At 51.9% G+C, this 24795-nt stretch overlaps 1 protein-coding gene across 1 annotated transcript in view; it reads left to right on the forward strand.

Annotated features, from left to right (window-relative positions):
• The window catches only part of Angpt1 (angiopoietin 1), a 178605-nt gene that overhangs the window by 128043 nt on the left and 25767 nt on the right, over positions 1-24795 (forward strand). Inside the window, exons 5-6 of the mRNA XM_004642268.2 lie at positions 11109-11236; positions 18634-18735. Of these exons, the coding sequence (XP_004642325.2) occupies positions 11109-11236; positions 18634-18735 (230 nt within the window). The remainder of the gene's footprint in view (positions 1-11108; positions 11237-18633; positions 18736-24795) is intronic.

The following is a 24795-nucleotide window of genomic DNA, read 5'->3' on the forward strand; positions in this document are numbered from 1 at the left end:
AGAGAAGGGAGGGAGGGAGGAGGGAAAGAGGGAGAGTGGGAGGGAGGGAGGAGGGAGGGGGAGGGAAGGAGGAGGGAGAGAGGTGGGATGGAGGGAGGGAGGAGAAAGGGAGGGAGGAAACCAGAACGCCTTCAGGGCTCGGCTCTGCCATGGGAGGAGCAGACCGATCGGCTGGGAGCTGCTCCTGCAGCACCAGATCATGATTGGTGATTTCCCCACTCATTCAAGAATGTCTCTACAACAACTGTTCTGTTTCAACTTCTCTCCTGAGGGACAAGGATGTTTATACATTTTTATTTAATGTATATTCACTAAGACTCTTTAGCGTGCCAGATACTGCTCTGATCACTGGGAAGAAAAAAAAAAAAAAAGAAGATGTATTTGGCTTCAAGCCATTTAGACTCTGAGAGCAGGAGAACCTGCTCAGGGGCCAGCTGGACTCCAGAACTCGTGGCTGTGGCGAGGCAGGGCGTCAGCGCCTGAAGGCATAGGGTGCATTAGGACAGGCTGAGAGGCCTGGGAGGGAGCCCTGCAGCTCCCGGGCCTGCGGGAGTGCCACCTGACGTGTCCCTGGGCTTTCCCTGCTTTCACTCAGTCTTACCAGAGCAGCAGGCGGATGATGGCCCAAGCCGAGCCCAGCAACACCTCCTATCCGCGGAGAACCGGAAGCTGGGAGGTCAGTCTGGCGCTGGCGCATGTGCGCAGAGGCTGAGACACAGGCAGTGGAGGGCGCTGTAGAGGCCAAGTCAGCGGCCTGCCCGGCCCTTGAGTTGCGGGCAGGCGTGTGCCCCACACCTCGGCCTCCACTCCCAGGCAGAGGCCAGGGCATGACATCGGTGTTGCAAATTGCTGAGGCCTAGGAGGCAGCTTTTTCTCCCCACAAAGCGATGGGTAGTCTTGGCCAGGCACTGAGGACCAGGGCAGGTCTGCATTCTGGAAAAGCCCCTCTGGGCTCTCATAGCTCCTACTGGGATCTCTTTAGAGAGAGCAAGGCAAGAGCCTGGTAAGTGAGGTGGTTTCTATAAACTGAAACTACAAATTGGAATAGCAGGAAGGAACTTCACTCTGGAAGTGGAATCAGTGCCACAGACGTGGCCAAGGAAGAGCTCTGAAGTCCTGGTGCGGAGCACGTGCAGGCCTGGAGCTCAGCTGGGACCTGTGGGCCAGGGGGCACTGGGGTGGCCCAGCAGGCAGGGTGAGCGACTAGGGCTCAGGGGACGAGTGGGGAGCCCTGTGGGCCGGGTGTCCCTGAGCAGTCGCTGGAGCTGCGTGGACCCCAGGACTGGACTCAGCATGCGGAGAGACTGGTGCAAGCTTGCTCTCCTTTGCCCCCCTAGACAGCCACTCAGTCAGGGCACAGGCAGGGGACTGTGGATCCAGAGCAGGAGGTGGCTTTGCTGAAGCCCAAATTTAGGAGTTCACAATGGGTGGGGCAGCTAGGACCAGAGACCATCGGGCAAAGATCTCCGGGGAACGCGGTGCTTTCAGCAGCAAGGAGGCATGAGGCCCAGTGCTCTTCAAAAAGCGCAGTGGGGCTGACCAGTGCCCTCTTCAGCTGGGCAGTAGTGAACTGCATGGCATGGGGAGGGCAGGGAGAGTGGACGGGCAGCGGCCGCATGCAGGGCCCCTGGCCTGGGGAGATGGGCGGAGGTGGCACAGGGAGAGGGCAGCTAGGGCAGGCTAGCCCTGCCCAGAAATTCCACAAGCCACGAGTGGGGCTCAGGTAAGCACTCCCTTCACGTGGTCTGAAGTTGTGGCTGATAACTGAAATTTAAATGCTTCCCCATCCATCTGGGCTAAAAGTGTTTTTCTTGGAGGCAGTCATGACTGTGATTTCAGGTCCTCCGGCCCCTGGAGGGAAAGGAAGCCCTTACTCCCCCTGGGCTCTGCTCAGAGCTCACCGTCAGGCGGGGAAATCACCTCCCAAGGGGTGCCCGCTGACCCCGCGGAGTAAATCATGCCATCAAGGGCCGATGAGATAGTTTGAATTGCAAGGTCCTGAGCTAGGTGACTCTAAGAACAGCACAAGCCAGGGGAGGAAATTAAAACTTTTCAACTGTCATACAGATAAACGCTGGCAAAAGAAGGCCAATATCATTTTTATTGGCTGAATAAAATACCTGACTCTTCCTTGAGCACTTGGAAGGCACAATTTAACACGAGGTAGAAAGAGAAAGAAAAAACAGGAAGTCTTCCGCTGAATGCTGCTGTGAATACTTGTTCCCCTTTCATGGGGGAATTGCTTTATCTTGACAGAAAACTGCCTGTCAAACCTTCACAGTTTCCTTAAACGTGCCCCACTATCTAGCACTTCCGTTCATAAAACCCCATGGCTTTGGGGAAAGTGCCTGTTTATTTTTGGAAATAGTGTATTTCTCCTTTTTCATGGGGCGTGTTATCTGCCATTTGAAAAGTTGTAATTTCTGTACAAGACTGTGTGAGTAGGGAAAAGCAGAACTCGTGGTAACAAAACGAAAACTAATGCGGCCCTTGTCCTCTCCCACGAACTGACCTAGACCGCATCTTTTCCGGAAGGCGCGGAATTCGGGGTGAATTCTCCTTAGGCTTGGGGCTGCGGCCTCGGTCCGGCGAGCTCCGCCCTGCCCCTGGCCGGCAGCCGCCGCGGAGGCCTCCCGGACGCCCACCGCAGTCTGCGCAGGCTTGCAGCTGCTGGCGTCCTGGGCTCCTCCACGCTCGAGGCGGACTCGGAAGGAGCGCCCGGGTCTGTGACGTGGGAGGCCGCCTCGCCGAACCGATCCCTCCCATCTCCACTGAGAGGAGGTAAGAAAGCTGCCTCAGTGACGTTATTCGCCTGGTGTGCATCTCACTTCCCAGGCAGTGAAGGCTTTCCCAACTCCTTACATTTTATGAAGAAAAAATCAGCAACACTTATGAAACAGTAGCACTGTGCATTTCCCTTTAAATGTACAAAACTGTTTATTTTTAGTGTAAAATATTCCTACAAGTCAGTTACAGAACACGTTTTAAAATCAGTGACAAAATATTTTTAGCTTCCTGTGCTAACTCCAAATTCATGTTCAATGAAGGATACCACACAGTAACGAACTGTGAGGGCGGGGGAACCTCATCCTGATGCGCGGGAGCCCCTGCCGCCCTGAGGCCAGCTCTCTGGCATGAGTTGTAGCAGTGTGGGACCCACCCAGGTGGCCACCTTGTAACAGACTGATGGGGAGGTATTGCTGAAGGCCACACAGCCACGCCCGCCTCTGTTGAGTGTTCACCACGTCTCTGTGAATGCATAACTATCCTCAGGTCGGCACGTTCCGTTTCGTGCCCAGGATGGATTCTTCTGGGCAGGAAGCTGGAATTTGAGGATCAGTGTGAAGTTCCTGGCCCTAAAGACACTTTGGCAGTTCACACGTGCAAAGCTGGTGTCCAACACAGCCAGCTCCTGTGGGGGGACCTACCTGTTGTGATCTCCAGCAGGGATGGAGGAGCAGTGCTTTGCGCCACCCTAGGGCCATGCTGGTGGCCGAGCAGGAACGAGGCAGGACAGCGGAGCTCCAGGGTGACTGGCGAGCACGGGCCTGGTGTCCCAGGAAACCCACATGGTGCCCCCAGGAGCGTCAGCCTACATGCTCCCTGGCTCAGCCCACTGCCCTGCCTTGGGCCACATGGGGACCCTGGAGCACCTCGCTGATGGAGGACCCTGCTCAGCAAGTGCATGCCCCTCAAGTGGGGGCACAGTGACACACCTGCAGTGACAGTTGCTTCTTTCTGTAATGCCAGAGTATGAAGATCTTCAAGTGCGTCCATGTGCAGACCCAGCTGGAAGCTGCTCCCCGAGCTCACACGCTGCCTGCCAGCTCTCACTCGTCTTTCATGGCTCTTGCTAGATCAGTCATTCGCCCACCACAAAAGGGCACAAGCCACGCCTTCTCACTCCGGGGAGTCCTGTGTGCACCACGGGGACAGCCCAGCCAGGCTGAAAACAAGTTACCTGGAGTCAGCGTGTGAGGCCCTGATGTGACGGTTCCGAGCCATGGCGAGGTCACGCACATTGCTGCTTGCCGGTGACATCCACAGAGAGGACACCGAAATGCGCTGGGTGAAAGCTCAGTGATTACGCAGTTGAACACAGTTGCCACTATGTGATTTCATTTTGATTTTTATTGTATTTTTCTCCAGTCTTGGTTACTTCATATAGTAATAAACGCTGACTACACATCGCCCTACACACACGAGTTGCTTCGTATTAGAGGAGCATCAGACAATGTATTCAGTCAGCTGATGCACTGCTCTGCCCCCGGAACAAAGGTGCCCTCGAGTGCGAGATTCGCCTGCGGCCCTGGTTGCCCTGCAAGCCCACCCAGACCTAACCGTTCATGCGCTTGACATGCGCATCTTAACACTGTGAAGACCTGGTGTACGTGCACTTGTGTACCACAGAGGACACATGCTCCAGCCGCTTGGAATATATCCCCATAACTAGCAGTCACAACGTTTTTTGAAAATCACAAAAAATAGTGTGATGACTAATTTTCTAGATTGTTTTTATCTCTCTCCTTTTTTGTGGGGAGAAAATTGAATAAAATTACAGCTTTTCCTAATCATTTCATTCAATGTCATTAATGTCAATCGCTATGCCTGGACACCTGCTGTGCCTGCTGTGCTCCCGTCTGGCCAGCCCTCAAGGCCGTCGCCTTCTTCCCACGTGCACATGCGTTCAGCCATGTTTCCTGCTGTCCTGCTGTGCTGACACAGATGTTCCTGCTGCCCTTCACCGGTGCTGACCTCCCCACAACCCTTCTTCTAAACTTGCACCTTGTAGGAATCAGTCCTCCCTGGACCCACAGCCCAGTTACCCAGCAGTGTGAGGAAAACCTGCAAATGCACAGAGATCCATCCTGTGCTGGCAAGACGCACAGCCACTGCGAAGACCAAGGTGGTGGCTCAGAGACCTCTGCATTTGTGTTTCCAGTGTCGGGAGCCGACCTCGATAGGTTGGTTGACATTGCCCCCTGAGCTGACCCTCAGCCCTGGACCCCAACCTGCCCCACCGCATGCTGGTTGTGGCTCTGCAGCTTGTGCACCTTTGTAGATTCGTGTTCCTGCAGGAGTCCATCTGGTGGATGACCCCACTGTCTGTGACTCCCCACTGTCTGTGAATATGTCCTCGCAGCAACATATTCCTGCTTATCATTTCTGCCTGTGTCGCTTTCTCATCCATCTGACCCCTGTGAGGAGAGTCTGTCTCCATTCTGAGTCCAAGCCTGTTCTGAACTACCCAGGACAATGCGAGGCAAGAGGTCTGCCTGGGGTGCTGCGGCCCAAGACTCACCTGGTTCCTGTGGGATCTGTCATTCTCAGAGGCCAGCAGCTCAGCTTGAATCTGAAGGTGTCATCTCGGTTTCCTCATCTGTGCCGTCGTGTGTTAATGAGCTCCCCTGTAATCTGTCAAATCTTAGCTATCCACCATCTTCTTGGTGGGATTAAAACAACCATGATTATAGGAAAGCCAACTGGAATTCACTGAATGTGCCTTTGCACCAACCTCTGAGTTCTGCTGCCCATTACATGTCATAAGCTTTGGTGGCCTTGCTGTGTGGTGCCCACATGCCTGGCTGAGGAGCACAGGACTGACCAAAAGTCGTGCTATGTGCCCGTGTGGGCTTTGCCGCTTGTGCTCCTCCTCCAGTGCAGAGGTCAGTGGGCAGTTGAAATCACAGATCTGGGGTCAAACCCCAGTGCCGTGCTCTCCCTAATGACCATGGCGCCAGAATTCTGCGGGGACTGCCTTGGAGCCAATAACTCAATCCACATGCCTCCCAATGTTTGTGACATACTGGGAAGACACAGATCATTAGCCACATGCAAGGCTTTCCAATGTTAGCAAGGCTGCTCACTCCAGCAACATCCGGACGTGCACAGGAAGTCCGATGGGGGTCCTTGAGCTCTGGGCGGGCTGCCGGCTGTTCCTGCTCTCTGGCCAGGTGGTGTGACTCAGGGTGGCCAGCTCCACATTCCAGGAAGCTTCCCAGTGAGGGTTCACTGAATTGAAGTGACCCCAGCCTCAGCCTCGCGGGCCTGCCTCAGCCTGGCGGCTACTCCTCCCTCTGCGAGGACTGGGGTTGGCCTGCGCAGGGGCACAGCAACACTGCAGCCGCAGGCTCCTGGCAGGGTGCTTGTTGACTAAGGCGGCTGCTGAGAGATGGGTGACGCGCACCTGCCTCTGCCCCTCTTTCCCTTAAATGACAGAGATCTGGCTGTGCGGAGAGGGCTGCGCGAGCACCATGCACGGGATGGCTGTGCATCAGGACTTTCCGCAGGCTGTACCCGCGTGCCAGGCCCTTAGGACGGGCTCGACGAGCTTCCTGAGCGCTTTGGCCCCGCATCCCTGGCCGCTGGAGGGTGGCCCGTCGTTCCCAGTGCCCCGCACAGGCCTCCCAGACCTCTGGCCAGCGCAGAACCGAAGCCGGAGGTACTGCAGGCCTGTGTGCTCTTGCCGCAGTCCGCAGGCCAGTGGAGAACCGGAGAGCCAGCCAGGAGAGGGCGAAGTGGGCACCTGCCACGTCAGCAACCTGGCCGCCTCGGCGGGCTCCGGCTGCGCTGCGTGGCGTGAGCCAGTGAATCCTCGTTCTGCCTGGGACAGAGCCGGACAGAAAGCAGTGCGGGGGTGGGGCGGGGGAGCACGTCTGCAGCGAGGGGGCTTTGAGGGGATTCCTGGCATGTACCTTTAATATCGACGTCCGCTGGCGTGCTTTGGTCAGCCCTCAACGTCATTCTCCGGCAGCCTGAGGCGGGTTAGGAGTCACTTTTAGTTTCCGGAAGTCTGTCCATTCCTACCAATAACAAGTATAATTCCCATTGTCTAATTAACTAATTAATTAGGGACCGGAAGCAGAGGGACAGTGAAAAAGCCCGAGTCGGCCTCATATTTACACTCTCATCTTTTCTAACACATGACAACCAGGAGGAGAACTAGGCTTGGTAGGGTTAGAAGATGAGCTAACACAGAAAGAATGAAAGCAGGCACTGTAGTGCTGGCTGCACGGGCGAGGGGAAGCCCGGATCGTGCCCCCCAGCAGGTAGGCACACGGGGCGCAGAGCAGGCACTGACTTGGCGGCTCGTTTCCTGGAAACTGTTAAGAGTCTGTACACTGGGGCTGTGGAAGGACTGGAGATGGACGCAGGGCCTCGGGAGCTCACATGTGGGGGTGAGGGTGGAGGAGAAGCCAGAGGAGAGGAGGGGGTAAAAGGAGGGGGAGGGAAGAAAAGGGGAGGGGAAGGAGGAAAGGGGGAGGGGAGGAAGGAAGGGGTGGGGGAGGAGAAGAGGGGCAGAGAGGAGGAGGAGAGAAGGGCTGGGGAAGCGGAGCGTCCAGTGCGAGGCTCAGAGGGCAGGAGCGGAACGCGAGGCAGAGACAGCTTTGGGACTGGGAGCGAAGGCATGAAGGCGCGGGGTCCAGCGGCCCGGGCCCCAAAGCCAGCCTGGAAGGTCAGAAAGGGGGAAAGGGGGTTAATTAAGTATTGGAAAAAGTGGAGAATTTGGAATCCGCCCTGCAGTGATTGCGGGTCAGGATTTGCCCCTCCTGGGGTAAGCGAGTCTCTGTGGGGTGCAGAGCCCGGAGTGGAGACCGGGAAGGGAAAGAAAGGCTGAGGCTGGGGGCGGTGGAGATGGACACCCGGTTAGTGGCAGGCGTTCTCATCACGTGTTGGAGAGCAGCGCGGGAAATGCGAAGACAGGGCCACGGGGATGCAGGTGTGCAGGTCAGAGCCTTGCTCGGGCCTTGCGTCTGCCCCTTCCATCCGGGCGCTCTGGCCCAGCTTGGCAGAATGTCTCCCCACGGTGGAAGTCGGCGCCGCATCTCTGTCGGGGTGACTTTCCGTGTCTCCTTCTACCAGTCTTCCGCATCGAGCTCTCGTCTGTTACCACCACCCCTGAAACCCTGAATCTCAAGGCCTGCTGAACATTATCACAGCGCCAACCCTTGAAACTTATTCTTGCCATTGTTTTCCAGTGTTTTAAAATGTTGACTTTGAGTAGCCTCATGATATCTAAGCATGGCACTGGCCTTCAAAGCCTTCCATATGCAACAGCGGAAACTCGGGCGGAAAGCACGCAGCTCGCGTGGCATATTTCATCTTAAGTGATCTTAAGTCTTAGTGCTACGGCGAACTTAAAATACACAGTGAGGCTCAACCACAGATTTCAGACTTAAGCAACATGGTGTAACCCGATACAGTCACTGGGTGGAATGGGCCGGTTACCTGGGTCTGACCCTGAGAGCTGGGTGGGTACATTGCAGCCGGCGTGTACCCAGTCAGCTTCCCTGCAGAACCTGCGGAGCGGGCCGCACACTGCAGCATTCTGTGCACCCCCTTAGTCTCCCTCCCATAAGAGAGAGCGATAATTCAATGGATGCTGCCATTAGCAGTGTTCCCAGCGTTGCCATGCCAACAACACGCATCCTCTCCCAAGTTCATCCTGTACTTCCCTCTCCTCCTTCACTCTTCATGTACCTACCTACCTCAGGAGCAGTTGCACCTGCCCCACTGAACAGGCTGAAGCACAAAACAAAGCCCCAGCGCCTTAACCAGGGAGCTTGCTTTAAGACATAGTGTATAATAAAAGTGCCCGAGGTAAGCCTGCATGGAGTTTATAAATTGATGCTTAAGCATCTCAATGCCTGAAAATGTAGCCTGAGTCAAACCTGTGGGCATAATGTTTGCTAATCAAAAAATAATTAAAAACAGTCTAAAAACAGAATGACTTTATCTTCTGGGAAGAAGGTCAGTTTTTTCCAGAAATACCAATTCGAATTTCAGTGAAATGAAAGCTGTCTGGCCTGTGTGTTGCCATAGCAACACACAGGTTCCTAGGTAACCACAGCTCTAGTGTTACCCTTTGATAGGGGAGCCCTCAAACCCTCTCCCAGGTGCAGAACTTGTGCTCCCTTTGGACATGAGTTTCCACAGGAGAAAGAGCCAGGGCTTTCCTTGCTCCTCTGGTCCTGCATCGGTGAGTGGTGAAGGCCTCCTCCTCCCACATGCAGCCCCCTCCAGGCCTTCTAGAAGTGACAGGGAAGGAGGAGGGCGAGGGGGCTGTCTTTGCCTCGTGTAACTACACCTAGCATGTAGGCAGGGGCAGGCTCAGCAAAGGAAGCTCTTCTCCAGAGATACGTGACTTTTCTCCGAAAACGACAAAGGGTTTTTAAAAAGCGCAGCATCTCCCTTGGCCCCTGCATGTCCCTGCCTGTCCCTGTGTGTCCCTGCTGTTTCTTCTCTTCCCTGTTCTGGTCATCTAGCGAGGTTACTTGTTACTTTTCAACAAAAGATCGGGTCTTTAGTAATTAGGAAGATTTTGTTTGTGAAAATTGTAGTCTGAAAGTGTAAAATAGGCAAACATCAGTGAGCTGCTCCAATGCTTTAGAAAAGGATGCATTTACATGACAGGTTAAGGGGCACTCGGGGGGCTTTCTGCCGGCATCCAAGCGCCGGCGCTGTGTGCAGGTAGGTGTTCTGCGCACTACAGAGCTTAGCGCCCTCGCCCAAGCTTATGCTGTGGAGCTGGGTCACTTGTGGTGGGTGTGTTTAGATACAATAATTATGGTAACTGCTGATGTAACCGTCAGTGTAGGAAAACCATGAGCTACACAGAAAGTGGGGAGGTTTCTTTCTAAATGTTTTGTTTTTATAGCAGCATATGCAACGTAAATATTTCACTTCTTGAAATATAATTTAGTATTTTTGAAGATCCACATTATTTACATTATGATAGTAATTCCATGAAGATTTGACTGCTTATTCCCTACAAATTAAAAAACATGAACTAAAGTTCATCAGGTTAGTATTTTAGATGTTTCAAAAATTTTGGGTTACTTTACCTTTTATATTTTATTATGAGAGACAATAATGAATTAAAGTAACTTTATTAAGTAACAGAAACTTCAAATGTAAAATTGCAAAATACTCAATCTTAATTTCTAGAAAAAGGTTAAATGAAACCTATTACCAAAATAATACACACACACACACACACACACACACACACACACACCCACACTTACTAGAACCTACTAAATGACAAATGTTTTTTTACATATGCCACATATATCTTAAGCTAAGAACTATTAAGTGAGTTAGTTTGTATTTTATTTTACTAATAAGAACTTAATAATGGATAAAACTCCAGAAGAAATGAAGCTCCAAGTAATGACAGTCTGTAATAAAATTCCCCGCGTCCAGGGCCCCTAGCTGGAAGGCGGCTCTTCTCCCTTTGTAATTTAGTTCCAAAGGCTTGCTCCCGTTTATGCGTTTGCTTGTGTATTGCCTGTGCCGGTTTGACTTTAGGGCACTGAACAAAGTGCAGTTACATTTCCTTTCTAGGTAGTTAAACTGAGTCGTAAACCGTTCTACTCTGCAAATCTAATTATATTAGAGTTGTTATTTTGTTTTAGGAAAAATTCTAGGAGCTTTTGAATCTAAAAGCAATGGCAAGCCAGTGTTACTTTCAGTGTTTAAATGTTGTGTTACATTTCTATGTTTGAATTTTTCTACATTACTTTCTTAAAAACATATTTTGGCATTTAAAATAATCCACTGGAGGGCTGGGGAAATAGCTCAGCGGCATAAGCACTGCCTGGAAAGTGCAAGATCCTGAGTTCGATCGTTGGTACCGGAAAAAAAAAAAAAAAAAAAAAAGCCACTGGGGCTCGGAGTAGTTCACTGGTAGAACATCCCAGTGTGGGTGAGGCCCAGGTTCAATCCAAAGTGTTTTAGAAGATGAATAAACAGAAGTTCCATATGAAGTACAGGTAAGACAACTTTAGAAATGTTCAGAAAACACAGACATAAATTTGTGGTATTATGTGATCTCAGTTGAGCTGATGTATTGCAAATAATACATAGAAAAACAATAATTAAGAGATTAAGTAAAATATAAGTAATTTTTTCGATACTGCTCTACGGTTTTCCCTTCAGCTTTAATGTTGTCTGCGTCCCTGTAGAAGGCAGTCTGGTCCCTGGGTCTGACGCACAGTGGCCACCGCGTGGGGCAGGCGGGCGTGCTCAGCTGTGCCGCGAGCCCGCCACGGGCTGTGGCTTCATACTCTCACTTATGTATTGCAATCTTTCCTTTTTCTTTGCAGTTTTGCTAAAGGGAGGAAAAAGAGAGGAAGAGAAGCCGTTTAGAGACTGTGCAGATGTGTACCACGCTGGTCTTAATAAAAGTGGAATCTACACTATTTATATTAATAATATGCCAGAACCCAAAAAGGTAAAACCAGAGCGCTTGTTTATGGGATGTAAAGCAGATGCTGGTTGAATTGCGGGGCGGCCAGATTGACTTGTGAGCCTGTTGAGGCAGATGTATGTGCGTTATTCCTGAATGCGCGCCTCCCGTGGTGGCACTGTCCGGGCCCGTGGGGCAAGGCCTGCTGCACAGATGCCTGCGGGTTCCTGCGCCTTCCGCCCTTTATTCACATAAACGTCCTTTCATTCTCTGCCGTGTAGGCGCCTCATTTCTCTGAGCTGTGTGCCTTGAGGATTATGTATGGTTCAAGTTACACACGCACACACTCCCACTCACACACTCCCTGTGTGTGGGAGGAGCTCAGAGCTATCTTCCAAAGCCCAGGGACCCCAGGGTGCACCTTCTGAGGAAACTTCAGTGGCCTTTTGAGGACTGAGGAGGACAGGGCCTGTGCAGTCATTTACAGAATTACGGCTCCTTCCCAAGTGGGGAAACATGCCCTATCTCAGCTTAGGATCTTGTAAGGGTTTGTTTTTCATGTTTGCATAAAAGAGCAATTGGAGAAGCCTCCTCACAGTGTCAAGCAGGAACCTAAGTGAACCTGGCACAGGCAAGGCTGGATTCCTGCACGGCAGCGCTTACACGCCCCTCCTGCTTGAGCTCACGCCCCCGCGCCTTCATGTTTCACGAATCGGGCTGGCGCTTACCTGTCAGTCCCTGTCTGGGGATGTGGGTGTCAGGAAGCCGTCCCAGTGGGTCCAGGAATCAGCCTGGCCACTCAGATGCCATTTCCTTCCATAGTGGCCTCTCCTGACTGCAGTGAGGTCTGGCGATCCCAGGGAGTCCCTTCCCTCCCTTTTGCCTGGGACAGGATCCTCCTCTCCAGGGACCTTTCATGGTGCTCCTTCAGATGGAAGGGACAATGTGGATGTCACCAAGGTGCCAGTCGAACCACCCCAGAGGAGAGAAGTTTGGTTCCAGGGATTTTTCATTTGGGATTCCAAGCAAGGTTTCCTTCATCACAGCCTCCATGGCTCAAAACTGAAGGAACAAACAGAAGACTGCGCAGCAGCTGCAAAGATAGGATGGCCAGGCTGAGAGGAGGAGGAGCAGCACGGGAGGAGGAGGAGCAGCACGGGAGGAGGGAGAGCAGCATGGGAGGAGGAGCAGCACGGGAGGAGGGGGAGCAGCATGGGAGGAGGAGGAGCAGCACGGGAGGAGGAGGAGCACGGGAGGAGGAGCAGCACGGGAGGAGGAGGAGCACGGGAGGAAGAGGAGGAGCAGCACGGGAGGAGGAGGAGCAGCACGGGAGGAGGAGGAGCAGCACGGGAGGAGAAGGAGCACTGGGAGGAAGAGGAGGAGCAGCACGGGAGGAAGAGGAGGAGCAGCACGGGAGGAGGAGGAGCAGCACGGGAGGAAGAGGAAGAGCAGCACGGGAGGAGGAGGAGCAGCACGGAGGAGGCCTCGGGCCCTGTGCGCAGCGCACACTCAACACAGTGCGTGACGTGAGTGAGAGCCTGTGCACTCCGCACCACAGCCTTGTGGCTCCCTTGTCCAGGGCAGGAAAGAACCCTCCCCGGGGTCTGCTGCACGACAGCTTAGGACCCAGCGGCAGGAATGAAGTGAATGGGCATGTCTCGTACCCCTGTGATGGGCCCAATATGAAGACACAGCCGTTCTCGAGGTTTCCCGACTAGGTCATCACACTTCCGAACTGGTCCCTCCATCCCCAGCCCTCCAGGTGACCCTCAGGATGGAGGCCTCGCAGACAGGGCCGCTAAGTGCCTACCCTTGAAGGCGCCGATGTCAAGTTGGTGCAAGCACAGCTCAGTCCCACTGGAAAACACTGTGGAGCAGGAGCAGAGCCAGGTGCGTGCAGAAAGCTGCTGCTTCCCACTTCTCACCGGATCCTTCTTGCACCCACCTGAGATTTTGGTCCACAGAGCGAATCTAGTGCACGAGTTCAGCGGCTGGCACTAGGCTTGTTTCCAGCAAGACAGAACCATGTGAACTTAGATCTCTTCAGCACAATGGCTTTCGCATACTATAGAATTTCAGAACTGTTCTTAAATAAAGTCTAAAATATGTAACCCACAACCTGGAGTCTCCTGGGGAAACTGTCAGAGAAGCAGGATTGCGCAGGGAAGCCATCCATGACGGCCCAGGTGATGCTCAGGCTGGGCTGCACTGGCACAACGCAGGTGCTAGCAGAGCACTGGTGAGGGGTGCCTGAGTGAGGGGAGAGGCGGGGGAGAGGTGTGGGCCTCCGTTGGACTTTGGGGCTCCTTCTGCTTCATCCACCCCTCTTTGGTCACAGATTCTCTCAAAGTAGTAACTTGGTTTTTCTTCAGCTGGCCCACATGTACTGGTTCCCAGTGAGATGTCTGATTTTGCACCTCTCATCAGACGAGGTCCTGTGGAGGTGGTGCCCATGTGTCCTTCTCCCACCGGCCCTCTAGGCAGCCCATGGAGAGAGGGTTCCACTTGTCCCCACTGGAGAGAAGTCTCATGCCCACGAGCTTAGTCTGGACCCCATACACTGGTTTTGAAGCTAAGGTCTGGCTTGGGGCTGCCCCCTTGGCAGGGGCTCTGACACGGTCTGACTTCCTAGTGAGGAAGGTTACTCTGTGCATAGTTTGGTGCGGTGGAGCGGCTGGCACACAGCTGACACCAGCCACAAAAGCCAGACCCTCAAATTAGAAAAGGGGACACATGTACCTAGGATCAGCCAGTCGGTCCCCAACTCCATTTCCGTCTCCCCTCCTGACATAAGTCACTGGCACTCTCTCAAACTCACCTATGAAGTGCTGAGAAGGGGCGTGTGGAAGGCCTTTACCACTGCAGGGAGAGCAGGCACCATCGACTTGAAAAACAGACTCCTGCTCCCCTTGGGAAGGGGACAAACCTTGCTCTTCACGACACTTACGGAAGTTCTGGAGAGGAGGAGACTGGAGCAGACTGTCACAGCAGAGCAGCACATGCGACACGTGCTGCAGGCGGCAGTGAAATCGGGCCGCACAGGGCACACTAGCAGAAATCCTCCCTTCTAGGCAGTGCCAGAGACGCATGCGGGAGCTAGTCCTTATGTAGCTGTGCTGCCGTGGACACTGCTGCAAGCCAAGAAGAAGAGATCGAAAAGGCTAGTCTTCCAGTGCGGAGACCAAGAGTGGCTTCCTAGGACGGTTTAGTTTTTCAGGCAGATAGAAAATGAGAATTCAATCTTTTCCTTCTTCCTTTTAGCTTCCATGGTGCTCATGGCTTGTGGTTATTTTCTTTTTAAATTCCCACCAATGCATAGCAGTTGGAAACAGGATTTTTTCCCTTCATTTCTTAAGTTTCTAAAACCAAATGCCCTATAGCCAGCTTGATTTCATCCAAGAAAACAAACCATTAAATCATAACTCTTACTGTAAAATATTAAAAAATTGTTTCTGAACTCATAATTCCCCTAATTCTTGGAAAAGGACTGCAACAAATGTTTTGAGCCTTCTTCATTTGAGGTTATGGAAAAATAATTAACATGCACAAGCTAATCATTCCCACTCGTGTGAGCGCCAGAGCGTGACACCATGTGAGTCAAGTTTCCCCTTTTTGTTTGCATTGAAGCCTCCGTATTATGTTAAAGGTGTTTAAAGCTTGAGAGCTGTGACCCTGCCTGGGACCAGAGCCAGTTCCGCCTTTCTTGGAGAGAAGTAGCCGGAGCGGCAGGCCTTTGGGCCCGGGCTGGGGAGCCGTGCCTGCCCCGCCGCCAGGCAGCACGCTGAGCACATCCCCTCCGGAGCCAGCCCGTGTCTGCCTCCTGGAACTTCCTTCATGAGACGATGGTATTTAGCCTTCAGTTAAATGGCAATTGCTTTGCAAAAGTGAATCCAACTCCTTAAACAGATATTCTACTGTTCTACTTCTTAGCCAGTCTACTTCTAGGAAAAGTAGGATGATCAGAGATCAGGGATGCCTGTGCTAGTAACTAGAATTGCCACCATAATCAAAAGGGAACTCTACTGAGCTCCTGCCTGCTTTGGGTTTGTAGTCTGTATTATTATAATACGTTACACATAATATACATCACATGCAAACTAGGACAATAAGTACAATATATTAAATACAATGCATTAAACACCAGTTCATATTAAATAATGCAACATACTAAATTAGTACAATGTACTATATCTACTGATTGGGCATGATACGAACATGTATTTTCTTCTCTGTGAGTTGTAAGAGAGAGGTAACAGCAATGCCCACTGCAAGCCCAGCCCTGTTCTCAAACCTCTATATGCAGGGAGTCCGCCAATCCCACCAGAGGGCGGCTGGTTAGAGAGGGGAGGTAGAGCTTGGAGGCGGTGGCCAATGCTTGCCTAACCTGCCCGTGGCCCTCTGGGTCCCTGTGCCATGGCCCGGATGCAGAAGTCAGAGCCCCACTTGTCACCGCCGCTGCCTGGAGAGCTCTGCTGCCTGTGGTCCTCATCCGAGACGCAGTCCCTGCCCTTCCCCTGCTCAGGCCCCTCTGTGCCTGCTGCAAGGCCTGCTATCTTCCTGGAAGATATTTGACTTTCAAACAAAGTGTGCAGAATTTTGGTAATAGGCAACAGACGTAATAACCATACAGTGTAGCTTGCTCCATGCAGCCTGTATTTTAGAGCAGCGATTCTTCCTCTGAATATGTAAGTGGACTTCAGAGTTGGCAAGCACAGGTCGGCAAACTTTCCATTAGGAAATAAAAATCTCTCAAAAGGGAGCTAGGAAGGAAGGGAAGGAAGGGGGCTTTGGGTGAACCCGTTAAGGAAGGGTAAAATTTAATTGAGGAATTTGCCATGCCAGTGTCCCTTGGAAGATGTTTCCTTGACAATTCTCTTCCCTTTAGTGTAGCTTAAATTTCTCTGGGAAAATGCAACCTTGCCCTCTTCTCCCGGGTCCCCACCATGCCCCATTTGAGCTGCCACAGGACTGTTCTCAGGGAATCCTGCGCGGCCTCCAGCCGGGCTCGTCAGCGCCACCTTCCTCCCACTTCCATCGTGTTACCGCGACTTCTCTGGGGCACGGGCGTGCCTTCAGCCCCTCCCAGCCCAGCGTCCGTGCCCAGCTTTCTCCACACCGCACTGATTGCGTTTTCACATTTATTGCTGCAACTTTAGTACTAAACAGCTGAGTGCCCAAGAGGCGCAGCCGTTTTCGGGGCACTCGGGGATGGCAGCACACAGGCCCGAGAGCTGCCCGTGTGGGGTGGCTGGTGTGCTCGGCTCCCGCGGGTGTCCCCAGAGTCCCCCCCAGACGCCGCCCCCTCCGGACCCTCCTTCCTTTGCTTCTTTAGAGGACCGACGGCTGCAGTGCAGCCCTGCATCTTCCAAGCAGATTTCTCCCAGTGATTTGGAGTTAGGTAAACATAGTTTTCAAATCCTGAGCTCCATCCAAATTCCTGATGCAGTACTAATTGTTAAGTCTATCCATCTGTAAGTTGCTGAAGTTCTCTAAGCCTCAGTTTTTTATCTTTAAAAATGGAAATAATAAGAACATTTTTAATCCTTTTTATGTATGCTTAGTACAGGGCCTACAGGGTCTCACGACGCAGATCGGACTTGTAGCGACCCTTCCTGGTTTTCAGCCTCTCCCCGGTGTGATTACAGGTGCCCACCACCACACCTAGGCTCAAGAACATTTTCTTTAGGAAGCTATGAGAGTAAGTTAGAAAATGCATGTAAAGCATTTCTTGGCACTGAACATGCACTTCATTGGGTCCGAGTGGCCTTTCCTGTTCTTACCTTCTTCCCCACATTGGCTTCTGGGGTCCACCGATGCCCAGCACATCAGCTCCGATTGCTCCGTGAGCCCCTCCTGGGAGCTCTAGCCCTGCAAGCACTAAGCACCTGGAGACGGGCACATCCTTGCCTCATGTTAGCTCTCTCCTTAAACCCCTCAGGTGGCTGTCCCTGTTCTCCAGCTCAGTGGAGGTGACACCTGTGAGCTGCAGTGGCTCCCTAACCCTGGAGCGGTGCCCCATATCCCCAGTGCCCATATACCATGGAGCATTCAGCACTGAAACCTGGAGGCATTTTGAGGACATGATCCACGTCTCCTGGATTATAACAGCCTCCAACATGAAACAGTCAGTGCCCCAGAATGCTTTCTGAAGAGAGCCACTGAGGGACCAAAGTAGAAAGAAGCAGGATGAGAGCCTGCCAGGGGTCATATCAAGGACAAACATCGGAGGAGAAGGGTTAAGGGTTGCAGGGGGGTGGTGAGCGAGGGAACCCAGCATTTCCAGTCTTGGAGCCCCGAGCCCCCAGGGTGGGGGGCTCTGGCCAGTGCACAGGGAGACCCTGGGGCAGCAGGCCATCTCTCTGTGAAAGGTGCCATCTCCGCCCTTCGGCTCACAGACATGTCCTGGGAATGGTAGCTCCCAGCATGCTCGCCTACCCCTTGGCCACTGACCTTCCAGGCCCAGGCCCTGGTGAGCACTGCTGAGGTGCGCTGCAGTCAGACTGTGCCCCGCTGCCTGCTGGCTGCGGCCCCTCCCCACACCCTGGCCCCCGGGAGGCATCCGGCCCTCCAGCCCTGGAGTAACCCACCGCAGGGCCAGCTCCTTAGCCTCGGGGGTGCTCCAGGGGCCCTCTTGGTGCAGAGCGGTTTGCGGGCTGAGTGGACTTGCAAGGAAAATGCAGCAAATTTTAAATAGATACTGTCGCATTTGGAATAACTGAAATGGTAAGAGTCTGAGAGATTTCTATTACTTTTCCACATGAGAAGGAAATGCTGTCACACTCAGAAGGAATACAGTGTATCTCGTTCTCCTCTTATTGTTTTTGACTAAAAGTTAAATAAGCAACGCGTTCTTTCTTGTTCTTCGCTGTATGCCAAGGGCCAAGTTTTCCCTCTAACGCAACACTGAGCAATCAAGAGTGATTATTATAATACGTAAGTATATAGGAGTTAAGCAATAAAATCGGAAATAGGGAAATCTGTATAATTTTTAAATTATTTTCCCAAAACCATTATTCTTATGACATTACCATTTTAATAGAAGGCTTAAAAATTTTGAGTCTTATGTTTTGGCTGTAAAATGATGTGTAATTTTGGAAACATTAGTACTTATTTTAAAATTTAAACTTACCCAAGTATCTGTTTCTGTTTAAGAGGACCATATTTTTTAAATTGCTTTATAGCCTGAGTCTGAGACTATTAATTTTCAGCTGACTGATCTGAAGTTGTAAGTCACTAAAGCACTGTTGGTATACTTTATTCAGCAGCAGCTCAAACATGAATTAAGGGAAAAAATAGCCAACAACGAGCTGAGAGCATTTTCGGCGTGCGTGGCCGTTCACCTCTCCTGCCCACCCCCCAGGCCCGGTCTGCTTTGAAACAAGTCAGCAGGTGCTTCCCTCAAGCAGGAGTGGTTGTCACGTGCCTCCTTCTGCCTTTGTCAGGTATTTTGCAATATGGATGTGAGCGGGGGCGGCTGGACTGTGATTCAGCACCGTGAAGATGGGAGCCTAGATTTCCAGAGAGGCTGGAAGGAGTATAAAATGGTAAGACGGAAGAATTTACAGTGGCTTTTGATGTTTTATCTCGAGGTTATCTTCACTGTAGATGATAAATTTTGCATTTTTAGATGTATTCGAGTTATTTGAAGAATAAAATGGTGTTTACATTAAGGACATTATTTTCATTAGACATAAAAAGCTCATAAATCATTTTTGGGAAATGATTTCCATGTGTGCATCAAGAGGAAAACCACGTCACTGTAATTATTTGATGAACCATTGTGTATTGCCTGGATTTGTGCCCTGGTTGAAGGAGGGTGGGGAAGCTGGGACAGGGATCCCAGGGGACTCGTGTGCACGCAGGGTGCTGTGTGGGCCGCAGATCACCATGGGCTGGGCAGGAGCTACGGCTTCACAAGGGGGGCAGGTCGAAAGGGGATCTCACCACAGGACCCTCTCTCAAGCTACGAGGGCTTCCCGAGGCTGCTGGCTCTGTTGGCAGCCTGCGCAGAGGCAGCCGGCTCCCGCCTCACGTCCAGGCCATCTCAGTTGCATTAGCCGTGGAAATGTCACCGTGGTGTCTGCCATGTGGAGAAGCTGACCAGAGGTGCAGTCCACAGCCTACGGGGAACGAGTGCTGGAGGGTGACATGACGAGAAGGGCCCCTGGCGTCACCCCGCCACCACGCTGACCTGAGTGCTGGACGTGTGTCAGGCCTGCATGGCAGCTCTTACCTAGCTTTCAGGTCAGACCTGGTGACTACTGCTGTCCCCACTCGAGAGGAGACCGAGGCAGATCAGCTTTGCAGCAGGGGGGCGCCCTGGGTTGAATTCCTCTGTAGCGCAGTGCAGCCTCACCACAGCACTTGTGAGGCGGCAGTGGTCAAAGACCCTCAGCTAGGCAGTAATTTTACTTTACATGCAGTGCTACGGGATAATCCCTATTAAATTTTTTGTCAAATTCCTCCCTTCAACGACAAAAAGAAAATAAGTGGTGTAGTGCTTGATCTTGTAAGCAAGGAGGTGCCGCGGCTGTGACACCACAGTTGTCACACTTGTAGGCTCACAGATGGGGAACCAGAGCCAAGAAGAGTTTCAGTCCCTCCAGCGTCTCCTGTGGCACGCTGTCTGCCTTGCCCTTTAGATGCACTGGGCTGAGCGCTCTGAATGCAGGTTCACAGTTTGGAGTTGGACCCAGCTGGAGTCCTGGAGTGTTTAATGAACCACGAACTGGAGAAAAAAGGAGGCCGAAGCCTGAAAGACAGAATTCCACAGAGAAAACTGTAAAATCTTACACTAGCTCAAAAATATAAAAAATTAGTCATAAGAATGCAGGGAGAAGGTGCTAAAGTAGCTTAAGAACTTGATAAATTTGATAAATGGAGAGATTGATAAATTTGATAAATGGGAGATTGATTTGGCTATAAGCTCATTTTGTGTTATTTGCCAGGAAAAAAAAAAACCTGCAGTCTACATTTGTAGTAATTTTTAGGTCATAAAAATGCAGGATTCTTCGGTATCTGCCACTATGTGCTTACATTTAAAATCCGCTTCCTAGAGGTTTCAAACAGTGGACTACTCTAGAAATTGCCAGTGAGATGTAAGGAATTTGGAAGTCATGTCCAGCTGGGGAACAGTGAGGGCTGTTTAACCTGGAGAAACAAGGAACAAGCAGACACCTGTCTGGGAGCTGTTTCAGTGAGCTGCAGAGAAGGGCCCAGCACTAGAACCTGATGCTCAACCAGGGTCTCTGTCTAGCACGGCTAGCCCCAGCCCCTCGTAGGAAGCCCTGGTCTCACTGAATCACTCAGCACCACTGTGACTCTACATCAGGGGAAGACCAGGGGTCGCACAGGACATTCTGAGAGGCACACTGGAACTCCATGTGAACAAGCTCTCGAATGTTAAGTGCAAGCCCGCTCTGCCCTCGGCGTGAAGAACCCAGCCTGAGGCAGACCCTCGTTTTTCAGGATGGGCATGGAGAACTGGGTCTTAGGTCAGACTCTAGGACTTCCGTCTGCCTATGTGATTCTATAACATCCTGGGGAAAGCTGCCTGTGTTGTAGAAGAGGACCCTGAAGTACTCCTTTATTAGTGGGTTGAGTCCTCACTCTGCCGAGGGTGGTGGTGACCCTACCTCCCCCACCCCCCGCAGGCATCTCCCTAGATGGTAGCAGTGCCCACACATACTGCAGGAACGTCACAGAGATCAGAGACAGTGCAGAAAAATACCTTGGCATGCTGAGTTTTCAGAAACAGTAGTTATTAATATTATCCTAAATAAAAAAATCAAAACATAAAATTTCTACTTATTTCTGCCAAGAGTGCTATTTTGCAAGACACTTTAATTCCCTATTATTTTCATCACTAAAATGAGATGTGGAGAAGTCACCCAAGAACCAGACGGCAGATGTAGGTTCAGCCAAGTCTGAAATCATGATTATTAACGTGGAGGATAACACAGAGTTGAGTATGGCATTGTCATCGCTGTGATTTTCCTGCGTGGTGAGTCATTAACTGTAAACACCTGCTGCCCCGGCTGGCCCGGCGTGCAAGTGGGCCATACGGGCTCGTTAGGTACGGAGCCCACCGTGCCCGTCTGCGGAGTTAGCCGGTATATCCACTCAGAAGCAATTCTTTTGTCGTTATGGGAACAAGAATAGAATTATCCTTTAATCATAGTTTTGTGCGTCTGTCCTCTCTTCTGTTTTGTGTAAGAAAGACCATCAGGCTTTATTTAGACTTGCAGAACTTATCCCCTCAGTGTCAATTCTTCACGGTCAGAAAATGAGATTAGCTCCAGAATTCTGAAGCAGTGTGGAGAAAAATGACAGCAAATTCTTTGCTCTTAATTAAGAAGGCTCATGGTGTGCTGCAGCTTAGCTAGCTTTCACGGAGCACAAGGAAAAGCGAGCTGTTCCCTCCGCAGCTTCTCTTCCCATAAAGACAAAGGGCGCCTCCACCGAGAATGACCGCGGCCTGCAGCGCCTGCTCTCAGCAGCCCTCCCGCGGCCGCCTGCGTCCTGGCCCACGGCGCCCGCCGTCCCGCCCTCGTCCTGCAGGCCTCCGCAGACTGCTGCTGGCGAGCCAGAGGCTGCATCCTGTGGGCTTCTCCCTGCCTTCGTCCTTTCCTGCTGGCTGCTCTGGGGTTGCGTCTTGCCCCTCCAGATTTCCGGGACTCTTAGTTACCAACACAGGAATACAAGCGTGAGTTCTCGCTGGGCAGGCTTACTCCCAAGCCTCGCTCCGGCGGCAAGCCTTGTGCTTTACGTGGCTCTCGGGGTCAGCGTTAAGCCTGTGCAAGCCTCCCATCTTTGTTTTGTTTCCTCTTGCCCTTCCTTACCAGAAGACTGGGCAAAACCGAGTTTGTAAGCGTGCTTCCTGAGAGCGATGGGGCGGTTTTCCGCGGGCCTGGAGGGCCGTGCGCGCTCGCCCAGCGGGCCTTCGCTCGCACGCCTGCACGGCCGGCGCTGGAGGAGGAGGCGCCCGCAGGAGCCGGGGTGCCGCGCGTGTGCGGGCCGCGAGCGCCCTCGCCACCGCTGTGACGCAGGCCCTTCGGCGGAAGCCCTCGTCCTCTGGGAGCTCCTGGTTGCTGCGCAGAAATCAGGAGCACATTTTGAACTACATTTCAACATCTTCACATTACGAGGAGAAGAGTCCATGAGAAATTAGAGATTTGGAGCGAAGTATTTCTTCCAGTGTCTCACGCGCTTACTGTCTCAGCGGCTGGAGGGGACCCTCCTAGACTCAGCTTTATATTGAAGCACCTTTGAAAACCCTAGCTCCGTATTGTCCATTTTCTTTAATAATTTATGTGAAAAAAGTTGAAACTTGTAGAACTCAGAGACTGTGTCTGGTTTTGATTTTGTTTCCCCTATAAAAAGTCACCACTTCCTGTGAACATTATCAGACCAAAAAAAAAAAAGAAAGAAAGAAGTACCAGAGACAATTATTTTATTATCTTGAAAAAACTACAACCCAAAATTGAACCTTTCTGCAGGTTTTGACATAACCAAATGAATTTTTGTCTTTATCTCGAAGTTTTTTAGTATAATGTGCTTTTTAAGGCCAATTTTAAGTCAGCGTTCTTTTCAGTTAAGTTTCAGTGTTTGCTTTTTCCGGTTGTTGCTGTGTTTTGATTTTCCTTTCATGAAACTATGACAGGAGGCATAAAATTGATGAGCCTGGTTCTGAACAACGGAGTCTTTCCCGTGATTTGGTTGTCGTAAATAAACATGGCAGTTTTTAGGACAGTGTATGGCAGCATAGAGTCACTCATGGAATGGAAGAAACGCGTCGCTACTGCCATTGCTCATTCACCTCTGCTTCTTTAATCTCCAGTGCAGAGCTGCGTAGCAGGCTTGCTTTTGGTTTCTATGGGCACCGGGGGACATTCGAGGTGCAGTGGCACCCTGACGTAGCTGTATGTGCCATGACGTCACACACAGTGCTCTGAGGTGCGGGCGGGGGTGGGGGGCGACCTCGGGCCCAGAAGTGTGGTCCCGCGTGAAGCCTGCACCGTGAGCAGCGTCTTCCTCTTAGCTGGCCCCGCGCAGCCCTCCCGCCCACCCCACGCTGACTGCTGCGGCTGCCGCTGTGCTCCTGGAGGTGTGCACATCTCCTGGGGCACTTCCCCCTGCCAGCCCTCGAGCCAGATCTCCAAGGTGGAGCTAAGTCATTTTCTCTTTGAAAAGCCACACGGCCTTTTTGGACACACTCTCTTTGTTGAGAACTAGGAGGTGTATGACCTTCAACTGTTCCCTTATGTAGATTCTAAAACTTATGAGACGTGGAGCGAGGGGCCACAGAAAGTGGAAGGGACCGGTCCAGCAGCGTGAAGGAGCAGAGCTGCAGGCTGCGGTGCAGCAGTGGTGGAGCCTTCGCCAGCACAGGCCAGGCCTTCAGTGCAATTCCCCGCCTTGAAAAAAGAAAACGAAGACAGTCCGTTTCATTTGACTGCTGCTTAGCCCCACTGGCAATCGGCAGGCTCTAAGTTTTTACTTAATAATTAACTTTTCAGATTACAATCAACATGTTCTGCATAAACTACACTTGTCATCACAGTATGTTAGTCTCCAAAAGCCTTTTGAATAATGATTTTAGTTAGTATCTATTAACTTTCAGCAAAGACAAGGGCCTAGAATAGTTTGCCTCCTTTCTCCAGTGGAATGGGAAGGGCCCTGTTCTCCTGTGTAGCTCAGCTCCATGGAAGGGGTGCAGCTCGCCGAGTTCCTGGGGCGTGTGCGTGGCTCTAGGTCTGATCCCCAGTCCTGCCTAGGGTGCACACCAATGTCAGTGCGTTTCATTTTGAATTGTACCTTCATTCACCCTTTTTTTCAGTGCACAGCCATGGCCTGCCCTTCCACCTTACTGGGCCTTGAATCAAACTGCATGCCATAGACCAGAACTCCCAGAGAAGGACCGAGCCTGGCAGTGAAAAGTGCTCTGAAATGCCTCAATTTCTGCAGCCTTTTCAAGCAACTGCAGCCCTCAAAACTAGTTTTATTGATTTGCTTTTACCTAGATATTTAGGTTAGGCTTTGTAGAACACAACATAAGAAATGAGAACACAGTCCACGTATTTGATGGGGTGAAAGAGAGAGTGCTTAAGAAAATGTGTACTATCACTATAATTCCATGTAGTTGGTGTATATGAAGTTCAAAAGGAAGCGGGGGGCTCCCAGACTCCATCACGTCTTTTGAGGAAAGCAGGACTGCGTAACTGAGCAGTTCCCGAGCTGCCCTGCAGAGGCAGGGCTCCTGTTACAGGCACGCCGTGACCCAGACTGCAGTTCTCGGTGCACAGCAGCCAGCCTGCGGTCTGGAGTGTTGTGCGCAGCTGGGCCGCAGGTGCACACGGGGCTTGTCCTTGAGCACCGCCCAGCGCAGAGCCAGGCGCGGCTGTGCCAGCCCGTCTCCCTGGAGCTGGCCGGCTGAGAGGGCAGCCGCACGCAGCCCACCGCCTCCAACAGGTGTGCTGTAGGGATGCTTCTCTGAAAGTTAGTGCCAAGTGCTGAAATATTTCCCCCTCCCTCCCCTCCCCTCCCTTCTTTCCTCCCTTGTCTTTCTCCCTCCTTTCTTCCTTCCCTGCATCCCCCTCCCTCCC

This window comes from Octodon degus, unplaced genomic scaffold, assembly GCF_000260255.1.
Source record: "Octodon degus isolate 3935 unplaced genomic scaffold, OctDeg1.0 scaffold00148, whole genome shotgun sequence".
In the NCBI taxonomy this organism is placed as follows: domain Eukaryota; kingdom Metazoa; phylum Chordata; class Mammalia; order Rodentia; family Octodontidae; genus Octodon; species Octodon degus.